At 39.4% G+C, this 19,550-nt stretch overlaps 2 protein-coding genes across 2 annotated transcripts in view; one reads left to right on the top strand and one right to left on the bottom strand.

Annotated features, from left to right (window-relative positions):
• On the top strand, window positions 11,945-14,039 carry LOC104771602 (berberine bridge enzyme-like 5). Its single transcript, XM_010496151.1, has 2 exons — window positions 11,945-12,590; window positions 12,798-14,039. The coding sequence occupies exons 1-2, from the start codon at window positions 12,082-12,084 to the stop codon at window positions 13,927-13,929; spliced, it is 1,641 nt and encodes a 546-aa protein (XP_010494453.1). The 5' UTR covers window positions 11,945-12,081; the 3' UTR covers window positions 13,930-14,039.
• The window catches only part of LOC109131242, a 10,189-nt gene continuing 9,588 nt past the window's right edge, over window positions 18,950-19,550 (bottom strand). The window contains exon 4 of the mRNA XM_019241939.1: window positions 18,950-19,063. Within this exon, the coding sequence (XP_019097484.1) occupies window positions 18,950-19,063 (114 nt within the window). The remainder of the gene's footprint in view (window positions 19,064-19,550) is intronic.

The raw sequence follows: 19,550 nt of genomic DNA, 5'->3' as shown, positions 1-19,550 counted from the left end.
TTCAAACCAGAAGACCAGAGAGCTAAGGGAGGGTGTGAACATTGTAAGAGGAAGAACCACACCAAAGATAAATGCTGGTTTCTTCACCCTCACCTCCGTCCGAATCAAAACAACAATGGTCCGAGAGCAAATCACACTCACGCCAAGTAAAACAAGGTAAAGCCGGATCATCAAAAGGTGGAGAAGAGACTACTTCAGGAGACTATGTGAAGAAGTCGGACCTAGAAGCCTTCTTCAAATCCTTGGCTCTCAAGGAGTCAAGTGGTAAAACTTTCTTCACCCTAAAGCCTAATAACTCTCTAGTAGTAGATTCGGGTGCCTCTCACCACATGATTAGTAACTCGAATCTCCAAAAAAATATTGAACCGGCTAGAGGTAGTGTTATAATTGCAAATGGTGACAAAATACCAATTCAAGGTGTTGGGAACTTAAAATTGTTTAACAAAGAGTCTAAGGCTTTTTACATGCCTAAGTTCACTTCTAATCTCTTGTCGGTTAAAAGAGCCACTAATGACCTTAATTGCTATGCTATATTTGGGCCTAATGATGTTTACTTTCAGGATATTGAGTCTGGAAAATTGATTGGTGAAGGTGGAGCCAAAGATGACCTCTATGTTCTTGAAGATATTTCACCAAGCTCACCTAAATCTTTTTCTCTTAGCTCTCATCTTGGAGTTTCATTTAATGTTATAATTATGTGGCATGCTAGACTAGGTCATCCTCATTCTAGAGCACTTGAATTGATGATTCCTAATGTTTCTTTTGATCATTCTAGTTGTGAAGCTTGTATTCTTGGCAAACATTGCAAAACCGTATTTTCTAAGTCTACTACCTTCTATGAAAAATGCTTTGACTTAGTTCATTATGATGTTTGGATATCCCCTTGTGTCTCTAGGGATAACAACAAGTATTTTGTGAGCTTCATAGATGAAAAAATCAAAATATACTTGGGTTACTTTACTTCCCTCTAAGGATAGAGTGATTGATGCCTTCACAAACTTTCAAAATTATGTTACTAACCAATTTAATGCTAAGAATAAAGTGTTTAGAACAGATAATGGAGGTGAATATACTAGCAATCGATTCAAAGAACATCTAGCAAAGCATGGCATTATACATCAAACAAGCTGCCCATATACTCCTCAACAAAACAGAGTCGCTGAAAGGAGGAACCGACATTTGATGGAAGTGGCGAGATCAATGATGTTTCACACCAATGTTCCTAAGAGATATTACGGGAAGCGGTGATGACAGCATGTTATCTCATCAACCGAATTCCAACAAGAATTCTAGATGATCAGTCACCATTTGAGGTATTAAATCAATTTAAACCATCCATTAGTCATCTAAAAGTTTTTGGGTGTGTTTGTTTTGTTTTAGTACGTGGAGAGCTCCGAAACAAACTCGAAGCCAAGAGCATCAAGTGCATCTTCCTTGGCTATTCGATAACTCAAAAGGGATACAAATGTTTAGATCCTATCAACAAGCGCACTTGGGTCTCTCGTGATGTCAAATTCCTTGAAGAACAAGGATACTTCGATAAGAAAGATTGGGAGGACTTAAAAGACCTTGCAACACAAAATGATCAGTCGGCAAGCCTCCGGTTCCTTCTAGATCACCTTGGAGCATCATCAACTCTAAATCAAACTATATCCTAGGATACTACACCTGACTCAACTGGCGAGCCCACTTCGACTTTACCTCAACCGCAGACGACTGCTCCAACTGATGCGTCACATGATACTACGGTTCTTGAGCCGAAAGGGGAGGACAGCATGATCGAAGAAGAAGTAGAACTGGTAGAATCACCACTTCTCTCGACCGATCACACCGATCCGCCTCCACAACCGAGACGTAGTGCACGACTCAAGTCACAAGACAAACTTCTCTCGACTGAACACACCGATCCACATCCACAACCGAGACGGAGTGCACGAATCAAGTCACAAGACAAAAGAGTCTACTATAACAATGAAGCCATTGCTCACCCAATTCAAGCTGTCTGCTCACTTGCTCTTCTCCCAACCGATCACCAAGCTTTTCTTGGAAAAATAGATGAGAACCATATACCACAAACATATGAAGAAGCTAAAGAGAGTAAAGTCTGGTTGGATGCAGTTGATGATGAAGTGGGAGCCATGGACCGAAACCATACATGGGACAAAGCCGATATCCGTGAGTTCCAAGTGGGTTTTTACAATCAAGTTCTTAAGCAATGGAGATATAGAACGGTACAAGGCTAGACTGGTAGCAAGAGGCTTCACGCAAACCTATGGAGAAGATTATAAGGACACTTTTGCACCGGTAGCTAAGCTCTCCACTGTAAGGGTTATCCTCTCTCTTGCTACGAATCTGTCTTGGGATCTATGGCAGATGGATGTCAAAAACGCCTTCTTACAAGGAGAATTAGAGGAAGAAGTGTATATGACACCGCCGCCTGGTCTTGAAGATACGATCAAACCTGGAAAGGTTTTGCGCTTAAGGAAAGCAATATATGGTTTAAAACAGTCACCGAGAGGCTAGTACCACAAACTTAGCTCCACACTGAAAGATCATGGGTTCAAGAGATCACACTCGGATGCTACCCTCTTTACACTACAAAATACTAAAGGTATAGTGGTTGTTCTCATATATGTAGATGATCTAATCATCACCGGAGAAAATCAAGAAGGTATTAAAGAGGTTATGGCTCATTTAAATTCAGTGTTTGATATCAAAGACCTTGGAGAACTTAAGTATTTTCTTGGAATTGAAGTCTACCGATCCCCGGAAGGCTTATTCCTTTCACAAAAAAAATATACTCTTGATTTACTTTGTGAGACAGGGAAGCTAGGAGCAAAGTCTGTGGACACACCACTTCTCGATGGCTACCAACCTGAGCGAAAGGGGGAGCAAACGGATCCTCCTTATGATAATCCTTCTCGCTATCGCCGACTTGTAGGTAAGCTAATTTATTTAACACTCACTAGACCTGATATTTGCTATGCTGTGAATCAGGTAAGTCAATAAATAAAGAACCCTACAACATATCATTGGAGCCTACTGGAGAGGATTCTACATTATCTCAAAGGGAGCCATGGACAAGGCATTTGGATGGGAAAGAATTCAAACGCTGACCTTGTGGGATATTGTGATGCTGATTGGGGTGGTGACAAGACAGATAGGAAGTCAATAACCGGCTATTGCACATATATAGGAGGCAATCTTGTTACTTGGAAGTCAAAGAAGCAAAAGGTGGTGTCAATGTCAAGTGTCGAATCAGAGTATAGAGCAATGAGGAAGCTTACAACCGAACTTACATGGCTCAAGGGTCTACTTGAGGAACTCAGCATCAGCATGAACACTCCTATTCCCATGCACTGCGACAACCAAGCCGCCATTCCAATTGCAACAAACTCAGTCTTCCATGAAAGGACTAAGCACATCGAATTGGATTGTCACAAAGTTTGTGAGAAGATTGAAGAAGGAGTCACACTTCCCTATTACACGCCAAGCAAGGATCAACTGGCCGACATCTTTACCAAGGCCGCAAGTCATCAAGTTTGTGATCACATCCACAACAAGCTTGGACTTGTGGACTTGACACACCCTTGATCTCAAGTCCTCTAGCCGTGGTCATTACACTCTTTTTCCCTCAATATATTTTTGTCCCATGTGGTTTTGTATATTGAGGTTTTTAACGAGGTAATACATCACGGCATTCCAAGTTTAGTCACTTTACTCGGCTAAACTTGAGGGGGAGTATTGATCAAGGGAGAGTAGGACTATGTGACAAGGGAGTCCGTACGACCGTCCGTACATCCGACCGTACAACCGTCCGTACAAGTATGAGCTAATGGGCTGCGATCCATCTACATGGGAGAAGAAATGAGGCCTTAGGAGATTNTGACTATGTGACAAGGGCGTCCGTACAACCGTCCGTACAACCGACCGTACAACCGTCCGTACAAGTGTGAGCTAATGGGCTGCGATCCATCTACATGGGAGAAGAAATGAGGCCTTAGGAGATTGTATTGGAAGAGAAGAAGGATCGAGAAAGAGAGACACAAAATATCTCAAGTGGTTGGTGGAAGAGAGTCACATGTGACCGTTAAGAAAAGTCAACATAGGAGCCGTCGCTTTCACTATTACCTCGTCTAAGAGAAGACTCCTTTATGTCCCTTTCCTCATTAATTCTTCCCTAACGGCTCTATACTGTTTTGTAATAACACACATTTGTAATTGTCTAATCTAAGTCATATTCTTTTCTCTTATTCTTTGTGTTCTTACGATTCTCTCTCTCTCTCTCTCTCAAGTCTTGATTCCGTAATTCTAACAGTTTCTAGGGTTCATACTTAACCCAGATTTTCAGAGTTTCAGCGATTACTTGTCCAGGAAGTAACACGCATAACTCCTTCAATTTAACTTCGAATAACAATCCGCCAATTGCTATGCACTCTTGGTATATTACGCCGGTAACTTCACCTTTCTGAACCAATGTCAGATCCGGCGCTGGCGAGCCTCCAAAGTCGGCTCCTCCACACTGCCTTTATCTCCAACCTTCTTTCACTTTCTTTCTCCTCTTCAGCTCTGTTTTCCCACCATCAAAGAAGCTTCCCACAGCCATGGTAGGGCTGTACAGAACCACTGGTGGTCCACCACCTCCGCCAAAACACGTTCTCTCTCCTCCCCACAACTCACGAATTTATCTTTTCTCCCTGTCTCCCTCTTTATTCTGATACCAACTCACAGCCACATCATAACTAAGGTGACTCCAAGGCCCATATTGGTTCTCTTCCTCACGAGTCCGACGACCCTACCACCACTGTGGTATTATGACGTTTATACTAAGTGTGGCGAAGACTCTAATGAGTATAGAAGGTTTCAGCTTGGTGGATAAACGGTCCAGATTGTGGCACGTGGGTTGATAAAGACCGACTGCGACTAACAGAAGTCAATCGTCTCTTTTCTCTTTGTTTTTTATCTTCTTCATATATCATTCATCTTCCTCATTAGATAAAGGTTGTTAGATTCTTGAGAGAGAAAGTGAGAGAGAAGAAGAAACGGTTGTAGAGAGAGAAAGCTCGAGCTTGAGCATTTGTTCTAGTGGATTCCGGAGCTTACTCCGGCGAGACGTAGGATCCTACCTTAGGATCCGAACTCGTAAAACTCTTTGTGTCCTTTACGCTTCCTGTTCAAACATTCACAAACGAGAGATCGAGAGAGAGAGAGAGAGAGATCAATCTTCGTAGATCTAAGATTCTTGAGGATAAAGAAGCAACAATTGGTATCAGAGCTTGGCGCTTGGAGTATCTGTTCGAGATCTGATTGAAGCATGAAGAATACGAAGCTCAAGATCTCAGTGTTCGATGGATCTGGCAATTTCTCTTTGTGGAAGACACAAATGTTTGCTCATCATAGGATTCTAGGTTTAAAGGATGTTTTGACGGAGCAAGAAGATGTAGCTCCACAGCTTAAGGAAGATGAAACGGATCCAGCGGTAAAGAAGAAGTGGATCGAGGATGAAGAGGAGAGAGTTAGTTGCAGTGGGAAGGCGATGGATATTATCTTACTCAATGTGGGAGATAAGGTGTTAAGGAAGATTGACAAGTGTACAACTGCAGCGGAAGCATGGTCTATGCTTGAGCATCTGTATCTGGTGAAGTCTTTACCAAATCGCGTTTATCTTCAACTCAAGGTTTACAACTACCGGATGCAGGATTCAAAATCACTGGACGAGAATATAGACGAATTCTTGAAGATGATATCAGATCTGAACAATCTTCAGATTCAGGTTCCGGATGAGGTTCAGACAATCTTGATCTTGAGCTCTCTACCAGAGAAGTATGATATGTTGAAGGAGACGCTGAAGTATGGACGTGATGGCATAAAGATGGAAGATGTTATCAGTGCTGCTAAGTCAAAGGAGTTGGAGTTGCGAGATGAATCTTGGTTATCTGGTCAAGCTGGTGAAGGCTTGTATGTTCAAGGAAAGATTCTCACAAGAGGTTCGACAAGCCAAACAGGTCAAGGTAACAGTGGTGGTTCGAGGTTCGAATCCAGAGAAGGAAAGAAGATCTGCTGGATTTGTGGGAAGGAAGGACACTTTAAAAGGCAATGTTATAAGTGGCTTGAGAGGAACAAGAATCAGTCTCAATCAAGCGAGAAGGGAGAGACTGCTCTGGTCAAAGCTGATGATCAAGAACTGCTAGGATTGGTGGCATCAGAAGTTAACATTGGTGAGGACAAGTCGGACCAGGATGAGTGGATAATGGATACAGGGTGTTCGTTCCATATGACTTCAAGGAGAGACTACTTGACAGAGTTTAGAGAGATGAGTTATGGTAGAGTGAGGATGGCGAACAACTCCTACGCAGAAGTGAAAGGCATTGGCAGTGTTAGGTTTGACAATGCAGACGGTTCAGGGTTTGTGTTGCAGGAGGTCAGGTATATGCCGGATATTACCAGGAATCTTATATCCATGGGTAGCTTAGAGGCTAAGGGATGTGAATTTGTAGGAGGTAATGGAGTTTTACAGGTGTTAAAAGGTTCAACAGTAGTTATGAGAGGCAACAGGAGGTTGTCTCTTTATATTCTTCAAGGACGTGCAAGACTGTCAGAAGCGTTGATGGTAATGTCAGGTGGTCCGGATCGAACACAGCTGTGGCACAGTAGGATGGGGCATATTGGTCAACAAGCTTTGGAGGTATTGGCAAAGAAAGGCTATTTCAGAAGTGACAAGATGTCAGAAATAAAGTTTTGTGAGGATTGTATTGTAGGGAAGACACACAAATCAAGTTTCGGTGCTGCACAACATGTTACCAAGGAAAAGCTGGACTATATTCACTCAGATCTTTGGGGATCACCGAGTGTGCCTTTTAGTTTGGGCAAAAGCCAATACTTTATTAGCTTCACTGATGATTGGTCAAGAAATGTTTGGATTTATTTCCTTAGGACCAAAGACGAAGCGTTCAACAAGTTTGTTGAATGGAAGAAGATGGTTGAGGTGCATAGTGAAAGGAAAGTAAAGCGACTAAGGACGGATAATGGGTTAGAATACTGCAATCACAAATTTGATGAGTTCTGTAAAAGGGAAGGAATAGTTCGACACAGGACGTGTACTTATACACCCCAACAAAATGGGATTGCTAAGAGGCTTAATCGGACCATCATGAACAAGGTTAGAAGTATGCTTAGCGAGAGTGGGTTGGAAAAGAAGTTCTGGGCGGAAGCGGCTTCAACTGCAGTATATCTGATCAACAGATCACCATCGACAGCTATCGAGTTTTAAATTCCTGAAGAACTGTGGTCTTCATCGTCTATTAGATACTCCGGTTTGAGAAGATTCGGGTGTGTTGCCTATGTTCATTCTACTGAGGGCAAGTTAGATCCTTGAGCTAAGAAAGGAGTGTTTACAGGATATCCAGAAGGAGTAAAAGGGTTTAGAGTGTGGCTTCTCGAAGAAGAAAAATGTGTTGTTAGTCATTATGTGGTCTTCAGAGAAGATGTTCTGTACAAGGATGTCATATCAGAGGTGTTGCCAGGTATGTCCTCAGAAACTTTTTTTGATACTAATAAGGTGTCTAGTTTTGAATGTGCAGGTAATAACAGGGACAAAGGCTCAGTGGTTCAAGGGGAGGTAGCAGAGTCAGTCAGTCATGGTCAAGTTGTAACTGACAACTATCAACTGGCGAGAGATCGTGTGAGAAGACAGACTAAACCTCCGGAAAGACTGCAAGACTATGAAACTAGCAAGGAGACCCTGGATCAGGTTCTAACTGAAACGTCAGGGTATGCTTATTTGGTTACTGAAGATGGTGGCATTGTTGAACCGAGATCATTTCAAGATGCGGTCAATGATCCAGATGGTGATAAGTGGATGGAAGCATCAAATGAAGAGATGCAGTCACTGCTGAAGAACGATACGTGGGTGCTAGTTGATAGAGTTGAAACCCAGAAGCCGATAGGATGTAAATGGATTTTCAAGCGGAAAGCAGGGATCGTAGGAGTCGAAGGTCCTAGGTTTAAAGCAAGGTTAGTGGCTAAGGGATATTCACAGAAAGAGGGCATAGATTATCAGGAGATCTTCTCACCGGTTGTTAAGCACGTGTCTATAAGGTTTGTTCTTTCGATGGTGGTACATTTTGATATGGAGCTTCAACAAATGGATGTTAAGACAGCGTTTTTACATGGTAACTTGGAGGAGACCATTTATATGGATCAACCAGAAGGTTATGTCAATAGCAAGTACCCAGAGAAGGTGTGTCTCCTGAAGAGGTCACTGTATGGCTTTAAACAGTCTCCAAGGCAGTGGAACAACAGATTTGATGAGTTCATGCAGAGTAATGGGTATGAAAGGAGTAAATATGACTGATGCATCTACTTCAGGAGGTTATCAAGTGGTGAGTATATTTATCTATTACTGTATGTGGATGATATACTCATAGCTTCGAAGGACAAGGAACAAGTTGGCAAGCTGAAAGCTCTTTTGGGTTCAGAGTTTGAAATGAAGGATTTAGGAGATGCTAAGAAGATACTGGGAATGGAGATCACACGGGATAGGCAGAAAGGTACACTTCATATATCTCAAACAGGGTATTTGTCGAAGGTATTGGGTAACTACAGAATGGACCAAGTGAATTGTGTGGATACACCTCTGGGAGCACATTTCAAGTTGAGAGCAGCTGCAGAGGAAGAGCACCTGGAGCAAGAAGATATGATGATGAAGGTTCTGTATTAGAGTGCAGTAGGAAGTTTGATGTACTCGATGATTGGAACTCGACCGGATTTGGCTTATGCAGTTGGTCTGGTGTGCAGATTTATGAGTAAACCTTTGAAAGATCATTGGTTAGCAGTGAAGTGGATTCTAAGGTATATTCATGGAGCTCTGGAGAGGAAACTGTGCAATAAGAAGGAAGGAGAGTTCATACTGCAAGGGTTTTGTGACTCGGACTATGCTACAGATAAGGACAGGAGAAGGTCTATTACAGGAATGGTGTTTACTTTGGGAGGTAACACTATCAGTCGGAGATCGCCTCTACAAAAGGTAATGTCGCTGTCATCTACAGAGGCTGAGTACATGGCCTTGGCAGAAGCTGCGAAAGAAGCAGTTTGGCTGAAAGGTCTTATGAATGAGCTTGGATACGATCAAGGATCAGTAAAGATTCATAGTGATTCTCAGAGTGCCATAGCCTTGGCGAAGAATGCTGTGTATCACGATAGAACCAAGTACATTGACGTGAAGTATCACTTTATCAGGGAGTTGATCAGCGACGGAGTAGTGCAAGTGGTGAAGATTGCAACAGAGTACAATCCAGCGGATATTTTCACTAAGGTATTGCCAGTGGGTAAGTTCCAAGAAGCTTCGGAACTACTCAGAGTTACTAAGAACTAGTTTGGAGCTGAAGCTCCAGTAACAGCTGAGTGGGTTTACTCAGAAGATATGAAGTCAGGTGAACGAGTGTGGTGAACGAGTGTGTTCAGGTACCAGAGTAAGAATCCAGAGGAAGACTAGAACAAGTCGTATAAACGTCAAGGGGAGGTTTTGTGGTATTATGACGTTTATACTAAGTGTGGCGAAGACTCTAATGAGTATAGAAGGTTTCAGCTTGGTGGATAAACGGTCCAGATTGTGACACGTGGGCTGATCAAGACCGACTGCGACTAACAGAAGTCAATCGTCTCTTTTCTCTTTGTTTTTTATCTTCTTCATATATCATTCATCTTCCTCATTAGAAAAAGGTTGTTAGATTCTTGAGAGAGAAAGTGAGAGAGAAGAAGAAACAGTTGTAGAGAGACAAAGCTCGAGCTTGAGCATTTGTTCTAGTGGATTCCGTAGATCTATGATTCTTGAGGTTAAAGAAGCAACAACCACAAAGCCGTAACGGAAAAATAAGCATAAAAACAAACTCCTTGTCATTCTACTCACAACAAATGTCGTCAACACACAATGACATGAGCATATCAACACAACATCGACTTGATACCCTTTCCTTTCTCGACCGAAATCAACCTCAGCCTTCTCTACTCTCTCGCCACTACCGAAGCTTCACTCTCCCTTCCTCTATCACCACCACTGAACTATCTGAACAACCACAACGACTCCATCCCTTTTCCCCCTTCCGTTGGTGGTTGCAACTTGCAACCCCGGGGTGTAAGATGGAGAAGAAGATAAGCGTCCTTAAGAGATGTAGCGCCAACTCTGGTTGCAACCCCGAGTTTTTGTGTTGGAAACTCGGATTTGTTCGGTCTGATGTTAAATCCTTTTTCATTTGTTTTATTGTTTGCAATGGCGGACCTACATAGGAAATAGGTGGGTCAACTGACCTGGTTAAATTATTGAAATATGTAGTTTTGCATATAAACTCTTGAAGATTCTGCAGCCAAGTTGGTTTTCCCCTCTAAGTGTGACACCCCAAACCCGAGTTCGATTCCCCATTACCACATTAAAAAGTTGTTTTTTTTTCTTTTCAACTGTTTAAAAAAATTATTGACCCACCTAAAAAAATTTCTTGGGTCCGCCACTGATTGTTTGTACATGGTAAATTTCTATAACCTTGATACGGCTTCTCGCTTGTATCTATGCGTTTCTTAGAGGACGCATAATTGTAATTTTAATTCGGTTAACCGAATGAACCGAATTTTTTTGTTAATTCGGTTCTATTTGGAATAGAATTTAGAGCAGATAGCCGAACTGAATAAACCGAATACCGAATAAATCGAACCAAATTTTTATTCGGTTTAATTCGGCAAGATTTTTAGATAACCGAAAAACTAAAAAACCGATTAAACCAAACCCATTAAACCGAAAAAACCGAATGTCCAGGCCTAAATTTTTAACCAAATCAAGATTTAGCTAAACAAATAATTAATTAAACCATTTTTTGTTTAATTAATAAATTGACCAACTTAATAAACCTAGTGAAATTAACTGATTTCACTCTAATTTCCGAGATAATTTAGAACATTTATTTTCTCGGACCCCCACATAAACCTTAAATAATTTTTAACAAAAATTATAAAGATTTTTAAGGTTGTAATTAATTTTTATCAGATTATCTGAATGAAATTATCTTATTTGAATTAAGTTATCTGAATGACAGGGAATCAAGTTATCTGAATGAATTATTTTATTTGAATTTTTGTAAACCGGCTTTCATCCATGTCTTATTTAAGATGACAATAAAACTTTTGGATATAAATTTTAAGTATTTTAATCTTGCTTTTGTCTTATAAAAATTGATACTTGATAATACTCTCAAACTGTAGGTTTTTATTAAATATTTCTCTAAACTAATAAACTTGTTTACACAAACTTATACATATGTGTTTTTTTCTCTTAATTCATCAGATTTTGTTAGAATCACTTCTATATATATATATATATATATATACACAAAAATGAAGATAATTGGTCATGCAATATAGTGATATGTACTAATATTGCTACCATTTGATAACCAAAATAAGCATATCTATATTACATTTAGCTGGCAAACTTACAAAACATAAATATTTTAATCTCTTAAAATCGAAAAACCATCTAAGATTTTTATCATTAATCATATATTTCGGATTTAGAATCTTAGATTCACCTACTTGACATTGTTTTGCTATCTGTTGCCATACTTGTCAAATTACATGTTTTTCCAATGTCTAAAACTATTTTATCACGGGATCACAAGTAAAGTAAACTACTTTTTCTTTTCTTCTGTCTGATTTTATGTTACAATAAAGTAAATCCTGGTGAATTTGAAACAACTTGAAACCATATGATTTTTTTACATTTTTTTCCATCTTAATGCGATGTATTTTAACGTTTTCAAAACACGTGAAAATTGGTGGTCACGCTCCTATCATTTTCCACCTAATATCGTTGAGTGTAGAAATAAAAAACAAAAATCAGTGGATCTGATTTTATATATAACAATCATTTATATTTAGAAAAAAAAAATGTAAACTCATTTCTTCGTTGACAAGAAGAAGAAGAAGAAAAAAGAAAAAAACAACTAGTTGTCTAGTTCCATATTGAAGCGTGAAGCCTATATAGTTAATGTATTTGGCTTCTATCTTGCATGCATATACTATTGGCTGCAACCTGCAATGATGGGAATTTCAAAACCACTTCCTAAATTTTCTTGTATCTCGTTTTTTTCCCTATGTATCTCATTATATGCTACTATAACACCAACTTCTTCAGCATCCGTACAAGATGGTTTCATTGAGTGTCTCCAAAGAAACACAAATGTTGGTTTCCCAATTGAGAGAACGTTCTTCACTTCTGAAAGAAACGCTTCCATCTTCATTGAAGTCTTTGAATCAAGGGCTCAAAACCAACGGTTCTTGACCAACTCAATGCCTAAACCGGGGTTCATATTTAAACCGGTTCACGAATCTCACGTCCAAGCTTCCATCATCTATTCTAAGAAACTTGGAATTCATTTCCTTGTTAGAAGCGGCGGTCACGATTACGAGGGCGTGTCTTATGTCTCACAGATCGAGACACCGTTTATATTGATTGATTTGTCGAAATTGAGACAGATCAATGTTGATATTGAAAACAATAGTGCTTGGGTTCAATCCGGTGCTACGATTGGTGAGCTTTACTACAGGTAATATAATTAAGTCGTTTGATTTTATATATTATAGTTTTCTATACAAATATCACATTTCTAAATTATATAACGAGGTTTATAAGTTTGTAAACCTTGTGTTACACATTAACGTGTAACAAAGTATTCGGTAACAAATTTTTAACTAGTACTTGCAACAAGAGTGAACAATATTTCACTATTGAATCTTTGTTTTGTTGACTGTAGAATTGCAGAAAAGAGCAAGATTCATGGATTCCCTGCAGGTGTGTTCCCGAGCTTAGGCATAGGTGGACATATAACAGGGGGTGCATACGGTTCCTTGATGAGGAAGTATGGTCTTGCTGCAGATAATGTTCTTGACGCAAAGATCGTTGATGTTAATGGTAAATTACTCGACAGAGCCGCGATGGGGGAGGATCTGTTTTGGTCCATTAGAGGAGGCAGTGGAGGGAGTTTTGGGATAATCTTGTCATGGAAGATCAAACTTGTTCCTGTTCCTAAAACCCTAACCGTGTTCACGGTCACGAAAACATTGGAGCAAGATGCAAGTTTCAAGATTCTTTCCAAGTGGCAACGAGTTGCGGACAAGCTTGTGGAAGAGCTCTTCTTACGAGTGTTCTTTAGCGTAGTTGGAAACAATGGAAACAAGACTGTGACGATGGCCTACATAGGTCAGTTTCTTGGCAAGAAAGGCACCTTGCTTGAGGTTATGAAGAAGGGTTTTCCAGAACTAGGGCTAACTCAGATGGATTGTATAGAAATGAGCTGGATAAAATCCATTATTTACAACTCTGGATTCCCAACTAGCCCTCCTCCTCCTGTTGAGATTTTGCTTCAAGCGAAGTCACCGATCGGAAAAGTTTACTTCAAAGCGAAATCAGATTTCGCTAAAGAACCTATTCCTATTGTAGGGCTCAAAGGCATGATGAAGAAGTTGCTTGAAGAAGACGCAGCCTTAGTGATCTGGACTCCCTACGGTGGAATGATGGATAAAATCCCTGAATCAGAGATCCCATTTCCGCATAGGAAAGGAACCATCTTCATGATTCAATATTACAGGAGCTGGTCAGACAGCGAGAAGAGACCAAACAGACGAATCAAATGGATCAGAGAGATGTACAGTTATATGACACCTTATGTCTCAAGCAATCCAAGACAAGCATATGTGAACTACAGAGATCTAGACCTGGGACAGAACAAAAACAATTCAAAGGTTAACTTCATAGAAGCTAAACCATGGGGAGCTAATTACTTTAAAGACAATTTCAACAGATTGGTGAGGATTAAAACAAAGGTTGATCCAGAGAACTTCTTCAGACACGAGCAGAGTATCCCAACTTGGCCCGTTCGAAGCTAAGCACATGATAACCACATCAATATAAAAATAAAGGTAAGAGTACAACATTAACTAGAAGAATCAGACAATGATTATTCTGTATTTCAGAAAATGTTCTACCTATAATATAAAGGCATGCTTGTTGTGACAGAGTGAGGTAAGTTGTTTTATTTCAATTTTCAAGTTTCGAAACATTGCTTCTTCTTATGAGTCACTCAACTGGTTCTTTTGTACCCTTCCTAGACCCAATCATTAATATTGTGCTTAAAGCTAGTTCTTGTTTTCAATCAAGTTGTTAAAAATCTATAATTTCTTTTTGTCAGTGATGGGTCATAAATATCTCAATAACCCATATGTGCTAAGAAGCCAAATTCACGTCTTTTTAACTAAGTCGATTGTGTTTGTTTGTTTTTGTTTATAGTAGATTAGGTTAAATATTCGATTCATGTATAATGTATCTTCTTTATTCTAGGATCTTGACCATTGACATGTATAAATACTTATAATTTTTTGATGAAAGATATGTTGAAAAATATTTAAAGTCTAGTATTTTTATAAACTCTGATTGAGACCTTATCAATTGGTATCAAAGCTATCTCGCTTTTGTTCTGGACCACTTCGTGGTATCAAAAGCAACATTCCATCCACTATCTATCTTGGTTTTGATCCGGACCATTTTTGTGGTATCAATCATTTTTCTCTGTTTGATTCAGACCATGGTTGTGGTATCAAACTCTTTATTTTTCAGTATTTTTAAAAAAAAAACAAAAAACAAAAAAAACTAGCGATATGGTTGTTCTATATGCAATCATGGAAGATGTTGTTACACTTCAACGTGGCCTACATGATGAGATGAAGAAGATGAAGATGGTGAAGAAACATAATAGTGTTTCATCCCATGTGAGCTTTGGTCGTGTTAAGGAGTCTTCGTTTGAAAGAAATGGGAAGCGACCCTTTAACTGTGGACAAGCTGCGATGGAGACGTACATGGACAGAGGAGATGGGAAGAAGCTATCCACGAAGATGCAGGTTCTTTTCTCTAGAAATTTGTGGACAAAGTTATTTTGGAGGGTGGAGTATTGATGGGCCATAGATATCTCAACACCTCATATGTGCTAAGAAGCCAAATTCACGTCTCCTTAACTAAGTCGATTATGTTTGTTGGTTTACGTTTAGAGTAGATTAGGTTAAATCTTTGACTCATGTACATCTTCTTTATTCTAGGATCTTCACCCTTGACATGTATAAATACTTATAATCTTACGATGAAAAAAAATTTAAAGTCTAGTGTTTTTATAAACACTGATTAAGACCTTATCAGTCAGTGGCAAGTTCTCAATTTGAAAAAAAACACACACAATCATTTATAAGTAATTTTTATTCGTTTTGAAATCCCAAATCATAGCATATGCAAAAGAAAAATTATGCTTTTATTGATATGATTGTGAGATTAAATCAAAATTTTATGAAAAGAATTATATATACATACTAGATGGTTACCCGTGTTGTATAGCATGGGAAAATATCTACGTAAAATATACTGTAATTTGTTAGTTATAAATAATAGTAAAAGTTTTATTTGATCTACTTTATACATTTTATAACCTTTTACATTTAATTTACTAGTTTGATACTCTGATTTCAACCCGACTTTGGTACATGATATAATGTTTAAATCCATGAATTATCTAAATTTGGTAAAATCCAAAAAATAAAACAAAACCTGTATTGAAGCGGTCGTGTTTAGAAACCTCGATTTAACTTTTTTATTTTTTTTAACTGTATATACTATATTGAATAAAATATAACATTTGTGATTCCTTAGATTTTAATAAGATATCATTGTATCGATGTGCAGTGCAAAAAATATCTAATAAATTAGGTATAATATTATATATATTTAAATATAAGCAATGTTGTAACTTAGTTTTACAATATATATGTCATTATTAAACGATTTAGAGATGCAAATATTTTATCTTAGTTTTATAAATAAAATTAAGTTTTATAATAGTTATGAATAGTTTTTTTGTTTCCGAAAATTTCTAAAACAATAATTGAAATCTGTTAAATAATTTTGAAAATAATTTTTATTATTTTATAAACCAATATAAATTAGTTATGAAATTAATTAAAATATAATGACATTTTTTGTAATATGTAGTAGGGTTAAACTTCTAACAACATTGGTTAAAATAAGTATATAGAGATGTATGTATGTATGTATGAAGGGGGTTAAACATTTTCAGACACACAAAACACTACAAAGCTAAATTAGCTATTGTCTGACTCGACTTTTCTCTCTCAGACACAAGAATCGAGAAACTCCCACCACTGCTTTTCTCCGACGCCGGCGAAAGAAAAATTTGCAGGCGTCGGGACATATCACGATCTCTTCTTCCTGTTTCCTGTACTCAATACTCTTTCTTCTTTTTAATTATAGTTATGCTTGTGCTTCCTTTATTTTCCTCCCGAACCCCCACCAACAACATGCATCAAATAGCCGCTTGTAAAGCCAAGGAGGTCCACTGTTGGTTGGGGCTTCGCAGCTCCTACCCGCAAACCACCTCCTACCCGGAAATGGTATCCGAAGAACCAGCAACCCTCAGATCTAGGCTCTTGACTCACCAGAAGGAGATCTCAGACCAGGTATGAGCGATGGCAGGAGCAGATCCGTTTGGTCCATCATTGGTGCCTTGCCTGGTGGAGTCGTTGACGGCACACGACGGCCATCTCACCTTGGTTTTGCCCTCGAGTCCTGGAGATCTTGAGATCCCTGTGTCCCCTTCCGATGTCTCCAGCCCCGCAATGAATCCTCACCGAGCATCCTCCCCCGCGACTGAGATGCCTGATCCCCTGAATCAGATGTCGTCTCAACCTGGCCGCCGCATGAGCAATCCTCCGCCTCCATCTGGAAAACTAGGGTATCCACTGACGGATTTACAAAATCTCGGCCCATTAAGGCTTTTGAGCCCATCAACACAAGGTGTCCCACAAGAGCTTACTTCGCTTCTATCCAGGTACGATCGGAACTCCAAGCTTTCCCACTCTAGCCAATCTTTGTGTAGATTTATGGAACTTTTTGTTTGAATACTGCAATTGGACAATGAACTACCTTTGATTCTAGTTTGGTTAAAGTTTCCTTAGACAACCTGCTGTAAGTATCACCTTGGGAGTATGCTTTTGAAGTTAGTAGCTTGAATACAGTCGGCATTATGATCCAATACATACGGAACTGTGGTTACCGATGTGTCTTCAAGCTCCCTTCATTATCTCTTATGCCCTACGAACCATTTAAATTGCAAGTTATCAACTTTTTGAAGTCTCCGCCAAAACATTTGAAGACTAGTGGCATTATGATCCTAAACCTTTGGAGTTGGGGTAACCACAAAAATTTTAAGTGTCTCACAGCTGCTCCAAAAACCGTAACCAAACCTTTTATTACCCTCAACCTGAGCACCATCAACCGTACTCACATCATTGACAAAGCTCTCTCTCGGAGACCCTTGGATATGATTCCCTCTTCAACGTCAAAGAGTCTAATGACCATGACATACATATCATCTGTCAAGTCCCTCAAGGATGTGCTTTCAAGTAACCGTGACCTCACATGTTCCAAACTACCTTTAGGCATTTGTATCACAATTCTCATGGACTACTACTTAATGTCTTATGTTTCTACTTTTATGCTTAAAGCCTGATGCAGCTGTTGCATCAAGTGTTGCATAAAAGACCATTTTCCTTTTCTTCTTTGTCGTTGGGTTTTGGGTGTTATGTTAACCTTCTATTTTTGAATTATCATTACTTCCTTTTCTTTGGGTAGCTAGGTTTTTATCGTTCTCTATATAAGTGTTGCTATTGCTTCTTTGTTATGCAGCTTTTTGATAATTAATCAAACGAAATTATTCTCTGTCCCTTGTCTTGATTCGATTAAGTTCATCAAAACAAGAAGCCTTGTGCAGATTTAATTAGATTCATCTCATGAGAAGTAGGTCCCAAGCAAGGATTCTAACGAGTTCCTTGGTTGAGCTGATCTATCCGGTTCCCACGCTGCGCCAGGTTGGTATCAGAGCTTTGCTACGTTCCAGTTACGATTCCGAGAGCAAAGAAAGTTACACCTCCCACCGAAGCTGAGATCACTCGTCAAGCAATTTTTGATCTCCAAACCCAAATTGCTAACCTCACGTTAGCAATCACGTCTATGAATTCGCGCCAGGTTCCCACACCACGTGAGGAAGTCGTGAAAGAAGAAGATGATGACAAATTTGATGAAAACCTTTTTGCTGGACTGAATCACAATGATAAGCACCATCTTCCTGTGATCGAACACGCCGATGAAGAAGACTTTCGTTGGGAACATGGATTCAAGTCTGAAATTCCAGAATTTCATGGTGGACAAGCTGTAGAGGAGCTGCTTGATTGGATTGTTAATGTGGAGGAGATTCTAGAATTCAAACATGTCCCTCTAGAACGTTGTGTTCTAGTGCTAGCTATGCGATTCCGCAATAGAGCGGCCGCTTGGTGGACACAATTGAAAGCATCTCGAGCTCGATTAGGGAAAAAAAATTGAATCATGGGATAAATTAAAGAAGCAGATGCGCAAGACGTTTCTCCCGTACAACTACGACCACTTGCTGTTTCAGCGTTTGCACAATTTACATCAAGGTCCTCGTTCTGTTGAAGAATATGCCACTGATTTTTTTCTGCTTATCACAAGAGTTGATATCAACGATACAGAACAACAAGTTGTGGCACGTTTTGTTGGTGGATTAAAACAAAAAATTCACCATACAATCAACCTTTTCAATCCTCTTACAGTTGCTGAAGCTCATCAACAAGCACTCACAATTGAAGCACAAATTTGTGGAAATTTTTCAAGTTGGAGTTCTTCACGACCGTTTCGTAATTCTCTGCCTCCAAGTTCTTCAACTTTTGTTTCTGATATTGCAGCACCGAAAGGTGAGCTTGCTATTGTGCCTCAAGACGCATTGCATCCTAATCGCTCGGGCACTCTGCGGTGTTTTTCTTGTGGAGAATCAGGTCATCGGCAGTCTGCTTGTCCAACACGTAATCGTCGAGGTCTGCTAATAGACTCCTGGTGAGGAATCTGCTTCCCAAGAACACACTCGCAAGGTTTTGAAGGAGATGGATCGGACTGATGAAGATCAAGAGACCGAAGATGCAATGGATCCACGAAATGGAAGGTGAAAGGGTGGTTTATGCAGCGGATTGAAGATGAAGAATGGTGAAATGATGCAGCGGATGAAAAGGGGGATTGAAGTGAACTTCCAAGAGAGATGAAAATCTCTTAGACTTCAGGCTCGAATCCAACTTAGATATTACACACTAAGAAGAAAACAAGTTGAGAAGATATTACACACTTCTCAGATCAAACAAGTAAAAGAAAGGTTTTTGATTAAAATGTTTGATGAAAAACAAAGAAGAGATACATGGTCTTTAAATAGGAGAAGGGGAGGACGAGATAGAGGAGAGAAAACCCTAGACAACTTGCAAGTTCAAGTTCAAGCTCATGCAAGATGTCTAGAAAATTACAAAAGCAATAAATGCAAAGTTTGAATGAGAAAGAGATAGAAAATGGGCCAAGGCCTTTGTGGGGAACCTTGGACCACGAATTGGGCTGG

This window comes from Camelina sativa, chromosome 20 (genome assembly GCF_000633955.1).
Source record: "Camelina sativa cultivar DH55 chromosome 20, Cs, whole genome shotgun sequence".
Lineage (NCBI taxonomy): Eukaryota > Viridiplantae > Streptophyta > Magnoliopsida > Brassicales > Brassicaceae > Camelina > Camelina sativa.
This window is presented reverse-complemented; position numbering and strand designations above follow the sequence as displayed.